This window comes from Malus domestica, chromosome 04, assembly GCF_042453785.1.
Source record: "Malus domestica chromosome 04, GDT2T_hap1".
NCBI classification, from domain to species: Eukaryota; Viridiplantae; Streptophyta; class Magnoliopsida; order Rosales; family Rosaceae; genus Malus; species Malus domestica.
Genome location: NC_091664.1, coordinates 414,425 through 424,242, shown reverse-complemented (window position 1 = coordinate 424,242; position 9,818 = coordinate 414,425). Strand labels below are relative to the sequence as shown.

Sequence of the window (9,818 nt, the reverse complement as noted above, 5' to 3'; positions counted from 1 at the left end):
GCCTAACAAAAAGTTGAATATATATATATGCCACGAGAAGGCTTCTTAAGAGTATCACACATTCAAGTGTTTTAAGTGCTTAAAATCATGGGTCTTACCACCTATTTTAATTTGTTGGGATTGGATGCTTACATTTCCACAAGAAAAGTTAGCCACGTTAGAAATTCAATCACATGGGTTCCGTAGTCTTGCTTTTGCCTTTGTCATGTTTTAGTGATCTCATAAAACAGAACCTCCCCTTATTTGGAACCACTTGAACTTTTTTAGTTTATTTATCTCATTAGAGATCTGAAATCGTTTTCAACTACATTAGATTAATTAATTAATTAATCAGTACCCAATTAGATTAATTCAGTTTGGAATCATCATTTCCCTTGGATGTGTGGCAAGTTTATTTTTCTTTTGAACAATAACAACGAGATGGTGATGAAAGATTGAGACCATCCCCAATATGATAGGAAGATGCAAAGTTGAGATGCAAAGATCATATTTATATCTCATTTTATATTTTTGTGAGATGTAAATGGAGGTTCTACTCCAATACGAGATATCTAAATTTAATATTTATTTATTTATCTTTCGATTGGTAGGACCCACCACTAAATGATGCCAAAAAATATGTAAATTTAGTTTTATTTTTAAATTCTTCAGCCAAGATGCCTCTCTCAATTGTAGATTTTTTTTGCCAACCAAAAAATGTAAAATACACATTTGAAAGTATTTTGAATGGTAGTTAGATCCTAGACCTATATAGTTGCCCACTCTCCTATTGCATAAAGCAAAAATAAGGAACCTAACCTCGAATAGATCGAGAATCCATCCCTAGCCCAAACACTAATTGCAGTCAAATTTTACTTAAAAAGAAAAGAAAAGTATATGTACAAAGAAGAGAGTCATGAATCAAACCCTAATTAAAAAGAATACTTGCTAACAAACAAATAAAAGGTGTAGTGTGAGCAGACTTAAGTTGACTTTGATACTTTCCCCCCTAGCCCAAACTTAACGACCCCTTGGATGACCACCTCCCCCACCCCAATCGACTGACTCAGGGTCCACATCCTCGGTTATCAACAGTATACATACATATACCAACACAGACGAAAACTATTGAACACGTACATCAATAACATTACGCAATCAGGTTATTTCATCACACAAAATATTGAACAAGTACATCAATATCAAACCAGTTCATCAATATCATCACGCAATCAGGTTATTTCAAAACAACGAGTTTTATCTCAATATTTTTGCAACCCTGATAGCATGAACATTCACCATAATGCATGACCCAACTTTACGTTTTTCGAATTATAGATTCTACATAAATTGTGTATGCATTATATCTATAATTGTTGAATTATGTGAATTGATATTGACATGAATTGCATCATATATATGCTCATGCATTAAATTATATGTTGAATTAATCTAAAAAAAGAAGAAAAAAAGGGTTTCGTAAAACCCTAACATCACCAGCTCCATGCTACGCAACCGTGCAAGCTGCCAGCACCAAGCCAGCAGTCTGCGTCGGCTTGGCGAGCCCAGCCCAGCCACAAATTTCAAGGCAGCAAGCCTAGAACCAAACAGTGCATTTTAGGCACCATTGTCCCCATCTGAAACCCTCGGCCTGAAGCACAGGCACCCCCCCGGTTGATTTTTCTGACGAAAACACGACCAACAGTCGTGTGATTTGGACAAAACTCATCGTTTTCACCAACGATCTTCGAAATTCCAGAAGATTTTAGTGAGTTTTTCGTAGGATTCACGCGAATCCTTTTGGTTCTCACCACCCCTGATGTTGAGGTTCACCCTCTGTCGTCAAATCTTGATTCTCCAATGAACCACGGTTTGCACCGACCAAGGAACACCGCCTGAAGCGACGCTGTTGACCATCTCTGGCGGATCCCCACACCCAGCGCCGCTGGGGTGGCCTGAAGATCCAAACCCGAGCCCTAACGGGCCTTGGATTCCTTTGGTCCATCTCGCACAACACCCTTTTATTGGGCCTGCTTGTGCCTATCGCCTTGATCCACGTCACCAGCCCTTTGGGCTTTGGTGATAACTCGGCCCAAGAACCAATTGAACTCTTCTAGGCTCCTGCCGTCTCTCCTATGCACCGCGTCACACACAATCACAGTTTTTGCTGGTGTATCTGTTTGTGCCGCACTGGATCCCAGCCTCGCTGGGGTATTCGTGCTCCCCATCGCACCTAATTAGCGCTCTATTTGGGCCTACGCTTTGGACCCTGCTTTTTTGCAGCCCATTTTTCTGCCTTGGGCCTGTAGCCCAGATTTATTTTGAGGACTGATCAGCACGTGCCTAACCCCAACCCAGTTTTTGGGCTTGGACCTTATGGTCCTTAATTTACTCAGCCCACCCGTGGGCTTTGGCCTATTATTTTAGGCCCCAAGTTTAAATGCCGATTTTTTTAGGCCCTATGGGTTTTATAATTTTTTCACCCACACTTTAATTTTTGGCCCGAAGTCCAAATAATTAATTCCATTATAATTATAGACCTGGAGTTCTATTTGCATATTTTATTGTTGCATGTTTTTGTATATATATTTGTGTTTGTTTGTAGGATCATATGAACCTGAAGTTCATAATTATTTCGAAACCTGAAGTTTCTAGAAACATGCCTTGTTTAAAAATCTGAACTTTTCCTTCAAAACATCACCCATGAAAACCCGAAGCTTTTTCATGTAAATTTAAACTAATACATGTCTATTAGAACTTGAATGTTCTACTCCTATATGAATGAATTGATTTTTTTTCTCGATTACACTAACCACATCTTGTCCATTTATTTTGTGATAGGAACATGTCGAATTTGAACAAACTCAACTTTACCGCTTTGGAGGTCTCTGGAAGAAACTACCTCAAATGGGTCCAAGATGTGAAGCTCCACCTCACCTCAAAGAATTTGCGTCTCGCCATTGAAGATGAGACGGACAACCTGGTTGGTGAAGCTGAGAAAGTCACTGTCATGATCTTTATCTGAAGACATATTCATGACACACTACAAACCGAGTACCTTGCTGAGGAGGATCCACGAGCACCATGAATCGCTTTGGTTGATCACTTTGATCACCAAAATGACATAGACATGACTAGCAGCATTTGCGCTTCCAAGACTTTAAGTATGTGAATGAATATAATTCTGAAGTTTGTCAAATCCGATTACTTCTCAAGTTCTGTAACGAGACCTTGACCGAAGAAGATCTCCTGGAGAAGACATATTCGACCTTCTCTGCAACTAATATTGTCATGTAGCAAAATATAGGGCTCAGAAGTTCACTAAGTTTTCGGATTTGATCTCTGTTTTACTTATCTCTGAAAAGCATAATCAGTTGTTGATGAAAAATCATCAAGTTTGACCTCCTGGGGCGACTGTTGTGCCTGAAGCATAGGGGTGGCTAGAAGCCATCTAGTCAAGGTCAACAGAGCCAAGGCCCATCTAAGAGAGGAAACCAAGCCTAGAAGCGCACTAACCTCGCTCCTAAAGCCTTAAACTTCAAGAATAAGGGTAAAATACTTGAAACCATGGATGCAGACATGTGTTATCGCTATGGTTCAAATGACTATTGGCCCCGTGTTTGCCGAGCTCTCCAGAAGATTGTAGCTGAATATCATTCTCGTTGTAAGAAGTTTGAATCAAACTTTGTACAAGTAAATGAACATGAGAGTACCAAGATGGAGGTTTCTGACTTTCAGGAGGATACCACCTCTACAGGGCCGGCCCTGTGCAAAATTGAAATGGAGGCCCTTCATTTTTTTAATGTTATATTTTTTTTTCTTTAGTTTTTTCATCTATAAAATTAAAATATTGCAAGTTACTACAACAAAAATAAGTTGTTTGATCAGCCAGGTTTTTTTCCTTACCTTCAAAGGTCCTGAGTTCGATACATGGGATGCGTTTTTGTTATCTCATTTTCAAGTTTACAAATTTGCAAAAACTTAAAATAGCAAAACAATATCACAAGGATTCGAACCCAGCACATGAGCTATGAGGAAGAAGAGTTATACCGCTAGGACTAGAACCACATATATGATTGTCTTTTGCTTTTAATCTATTTTATATGCACCTGTATACATGTAATGAAAAGTTGGGGGCCCTTCTAAATCGGGGGCCCTGTGTGGTGACACCTTTTGCACACCCTCAGGGCCGGCTCTGCACCTCTATGGAAGATCAGAATATTAGACATAAACTATTTTCTAGTTGAAATTTAGATAATGGGGCCGAATTCCACCTAGTGGCCAAACCCCCCTTGTTTTTTGGTTTAATTTTGCACAAGTTTCCTTTACGTTTGGATTATTTGTTGGTGATTTGTTTTTGGATATTAAGTTTTTTATTAATTACTACCCTTGAATACTTAAATTATTTTGAATGGATATTTATTTTAAGAACTTTTATGCATGTGACCAATTCAAATTAATTTTATTTCTAGGTATGACTAGTGGGAAAGTTAGTTGTCTGGCAGATAGTACAACCACGCACACCGTTTTGCATGAACGCATCTATTTCACTAACTTCATACCTAAGAATGCACATCTGACAACCCTCTCATGCTCATCCAACTTGATCGAAGGATACGTTAAGACACATATAATGTTGTCCAATGGTACAATTTTGACCATTGATGAGGCACTCTATTCTCCGCGTTTCGAAAAAACGTTTCAAGGATATTAGAGATAATAATTACCACGCTGAAACCTATGTAGAAAATTGAGTTGAACTTTTGTGCATCACTTCCTAAGAATATGGCTAGAAGCGTAGTCTAGAGAGGATGAAGCGTATCCCAAGTGGTCTATATACTACGACCATACGCCCTGTAGAAAGCCACTATATGGCTGGCCCTACCTCTAGGACAGCGCACAAAATTACACTTTAGCATGATCGTTTGGAACACCCTGGACGAACAGCAATGCGCTGTATCCTCAAATCTTCACACAAACATCCACTAATTCGATTCAAGGAATCGTATGTCAAACCTGCTAAATGGGAAAGCTTATTATTAAGCCTTCTTATGACAAGATTCATTTGAATCCTCCTATTTTTCTACAAAGGATTCAGGGGAACATTTGTGGACTGATTCACCCTCTATGCAGACCATTTAGATATTTTATGGTTTTGATTGATGTTTCCACACGTTGGTTACACATGTGCTTGTTGTCCATAAGGAACGCTGTATTCTCTAAACTGTTGGCTCAGGTTATCAAGCTAATGGATCACCATCCTGATTATCCGATCAAATATATTCGATTGGATAATGCTGGAGAATTCACATCTAAAACTTTTAATGACTATTGCATGTTGGTTGAGGTTGAAGTTGAAGTTGAGCATCCAATACCCCATGTTTACACCTAGAATGGCCTAGCAAAGGCATTCATTAAGCGTTTACAAATGATTGCTCGATCCTTTGTTATACGTACCAAGTTCCCGATCGCTGCTTAGGGCTATGCAATATTGCACACAGCTATATTGGTTCGTCTAAGGCCTGTTGCGACCCAACCATATAGCGTCATTTAGTTGGTTACCGGATACAAACCCGACATATTGCATCTGTGCGTTTTTGGTTGTGTTGTCTGTGTGCCAATTTCGCCGCCTTTACGTATAAAAATAAGGCCTCAGCGAAGTATGAGAATCTATGTAGGATATGATTTGATTATTCGTTACTAAGAACTTTGACATGTGATATTTTTACCCTCATTTTGTAGATTGTCACTTCTATGAGGCAGTCTTCCCTTTGTTAGGAGGAGATAAGAATGTCAATGTTCCTGAAGAACGACGCGAATTATCGTGGACGACTCCCACTTTGTCTCATTTAGATCCCTGCACCGCTTAATCTGAAACTGAAGTGCAATGCATATTAGATCTTCAGAGCATGGCTCAGAGTATGCCAGATACTTTCACCGATCTAACACGAGTGACAAGATCACATATTACAGATGTGAATATGCTTGCAAAGATGGATGTACCAAATGTACGACGGACTTCCCTCCTGGAAGCCCGAGACGTTATTTTGGCCGATCCACATACATTAGTGGCTAGCCAATCCTCTGCCCCTACACAAAAGCGTGGCAGACTACTTAGTTTAAAAGATTGACACACTCGGAAGAGGAAACCCACGACACAGGCACCTAAAGAGCCTACCGTGAATTCTATTATCGCCTACTCATTCTATCCAACTCATGAGGAAATTCTAGATTACGGAAGCGTCCTTGAAGAGACAATCCACCTGCCGAGAATCGTGAGATTTCGGTCTATTATGCTAGCTTGGATGATGATGCAGGGCGTAGCGGACATAAATGAATTAAATGATAGATATAATGGATAGGTAGGGTCCACTATCTCCTAGTGCGAGGAGAGACCTGAAAACCCTATAAACTTTGGTTTTAGTACCAGCCTACAACGTAGACACTAGAAAGAACAAAGTAGCAGACTCTTACAAAGAGGAAGGCACATTAAAACGAGTTTACAACTCAAATATCAATATGATAATTCAAACAACTTCTGCCCTTCTTCTTTACAAATACAAATATTTATAGGCTTACAACTTAAAGTGAAAAATATGAAAAGACATAAAAAATAAAGGCTTACAATATAACTCATAAAAAAACTAAATGATTTCATAAAATGTCATTAACCTAGGAATTTCATAAGCCACAAATTCAAAGCTAGATACATGCATTATAACTCTAAAAATACATGTATTATATTATCTAACTTATATCTCAGCTGCCAGTGATTTTATGTAATAATGCCTTTAGTCCTTAGCCTGCATCATTCTCGTGGGGTTGGAGAGAATTCGTCATCGAATTAGGATCATCATCTGATTTGGAGCGATAAAATTGAACTCTGCCAGTCCAAACAAATAGATATTTGGAACATTTAATATTGACTGTTGAAGTGTGAAAAAGCATCCTTAATAGCATACCTCACAACCTTGACATTCTCTTTCATTTGATTTATAATGTCAACCAAAACTTTAGAAATTCTGAAGTAGAAAAATCAACCCCAATTAAATCAACATATCCAGAAGTTTCCAATGAACTCATTAAATCATGAAACTTCAACTTCAAAAATTCTTTGTAATCAGCATTTTTAATAATTAGACATGATTCCATATCAACATTTCGTTGAACCACACAAGAACTTTGATAGCAAACGTGATAAGTATCATATGGAGAACGATCAAACTCAGGAGGAAGATCAAGATTTACGAGACAATCACCTGAATAATTTTCATAACATATTGGACATGAACTATCCAAGTAACAATTAAATATTTGAGGAAGGTCCAGATTAAGATCTTCATTTACATGCTGAATATAGCGTCACCCTTGGATTGAGCCGACGCTCTGATACTAACTGATGCAAGGTGTAGTGGACAGAAACGAATTAAAATGATATATAGAATGGATAGGTAGGGTCCACTATCCCCTAGTGCGAGGAGAGGTCTGAAAACCCTATAAACTTTGGTTCTAGTACTAGCCTACAACGTAGACATTAGAAAGAACAAAGTCGCAGACTCTTAAAAAGAGAAAGGCACATAAAAACGAGTTTAAAACTCAAATATCAATGTGACAATTCAAACAATTTCTCCCCTTCTTTACAAATACAAGTATTTATAGGCTTACAACTTAAAGTGAAAAATATGAAAAGACATAACAAAATAAAGGCTTACAATATAACTCCTAAAAAACTAAATGATTTCATAAAATGTCATTAACCTAGGAATTCCATGAGCCACAAATTTAAAGCTAGATACATGCATTATAACTCTAAAAATGCATGTATTATATTATGAAACTTAAATCCTAGTTGCCAGTAATTTTATGTAATAACGTCTTTAGTCCTTGGCCTGCATCAGATGATGTTTGGTGTAAAAATAAGATGATCGTCGACGATGCATTAGCTACTGAGATCATGTTGAACGATGACATTGAACCCCGTTTCATTGATGAATGTCGACGTAGAACCGATTGGTCAAACTGGAAATAAGCAATCCAAGTTGAACTCGATTTGCTTGCGAAACATAAGGTGTTTGGACCTGTAGCTCCTACTCATCCACATGTGAAACCCGTTGGCTATAAGTGGGTTTTTCGTTCGGAAGCATAATGAGAAGATCTAAATTGTGCGTTACAAAGCTCGTCTTGTTGCTTAAGGCTTCTCACAACGCCCCGAAATTGACTATGACGAAACTTATTCACCTATTATAAATGTGATTACTTTTCGTTACTTGATCAGTTTGGTAGTTTCCGAAAAACTGAGTATGTAGCTGATGGACGTAGTAACTGTGTATCTCTATGGGGATCATGATATGAAAATTTATAAGAAAGTTCCCGAATGACTTACATTGACTGGATCAAATATTTTCAAACCCCGGAACACACTCCCAATTCGGTTGAGGCGTTCACTCTACAGTTTGAAGCAATTTGGAAGACTGTGGTAGAACTGTCTGAGTGAGTATTTGACAAGTCAGGGATATGTGAACAACGAACTATGCTCTTATGTCTTCATTAAGAAGTCACATTTTAGTTTTGCGATCGTTGCAGTATATGTCGATAACATGAATCTCATCAGAACTCTTAAAGAGCTTGCGAAAACTGCAGCGTACCTAAAGTCGGAATTTGAGATGAAAGATCTAGGAAAGATTCGATATTGTCTTGTCTCGAGATAGAGCACTGTTCGAATGAAATTTTAGTACATCAATAGAACTACACTTAGAAAGTGTTGCGCCTCTTTAACGAGGATAAAGTAAAGCATTCGAGTACTCATATGGTTGTTCGATCGCTAGATGCAAAACGAGATTCCTTCCATCCAAATGAGGATGATGAAGAGATTTTGGAGCCTAAAGTTCCTTATCTAAGTGCGATAGGCGCTTTATTGTACTTAGCTCAATGCACTAGACCCGACATCTCCTTTGTTGTTAATTTTGTGGTAAAATACAGTAATGCACCAACATGCAAACACTGGACTGGTGTTAAAGACATTTTCTGCTACCTTAAGGGTACTACAGATCTGGGCTTGTTCTATCCCTACAGATCCTCGAGTGTTGCCGCAACCCCCTTATCTCGAGTCGATTCTCGCTTTGTTGGTTACGCCGACATAAGATACTTATTTGATCCGCACAAGACGCGTTCCCAAATAGGTTATGTCTTTACCGTTGGAGGCACTGCAATCTCTTGGAGGTCAACTAAAGAGACCTTAGTTGCCACTTTGTCCAACCATGCTGAAATTCTCACCATACACGAAGTAACTCGAGAATGCTTTTGGTTGAGAGTAGTTGTGGATCATATTCGAAGCTCCTGCGATCTTTACCCTATTGTTGATGTCATGACGATGATTTATGAAGACAACGTAACATGCATCGAACAGCTCAAGAAGGGTTACATTAAAGGAGACAACACCAAGCACATTGCGTCGAAGTTCTTCTTCTCACATCAATAACAAGATCATCAGAAGATTGAAGTCACATAAATCCATTCACAAGACAATCTGGCCGACCTATTCACCAAATCACTACCGAAGGCAACATTTCAGAAGCTTGTTTAAGGAATTGGTATGCGTAAATTTTCTAAGTTGTAACATTGCTAGTTCTCTTTGGAAGTGTGTCAAACTTAGGGGAAGTATCTTGAAGTGTACTTACTTGATCTTAAATGTACTCTTTTTCCCACTGAGTTTTTGCTACCTAACAAGGTTTTGATGAGGCACCCACCTTGGGTTGATCATATATATAATGACGTCTCGTAGATGTTTCATTTGACTTTGCATTACTCACACATTTTTTCTTAGATTATGGATTTTGTCC

The 9,818-nt window shown here is 38.5% G+C and overlaps 1 protein-coding gene across 1 annotated transcript; it reads left to right on the top strand.

Moving 5' to 3' along the window:
* The first annotated feature begins 8,785 nt into the window (after positions 1-8,785).
* LOC139195387 (secreted RxLR effector protein 161-like) lies at positions 8,786-9,457 on the top strand. Its single transcript, XM_070820913.1, has one exon. The coding sequence runs from the start codon at positions 8,786-8,788 to the stop codon at positions 9,455-9,457; it is 672 nt and encodes a 223-aa protein (XP_070677014.1).
* Positions 9,458-9,818: the final 361 nt, after the last annotated feature.

Excerpts from the sequence above, each read along its gene's own strand:
- LOC139195387 (XM_070820913.1), top strand. The coding sequence starts at position 8,786 with ATGGTTGTTCGATCGCTAGATGCAAAACGAGATTCCTTCCATCCAAAT.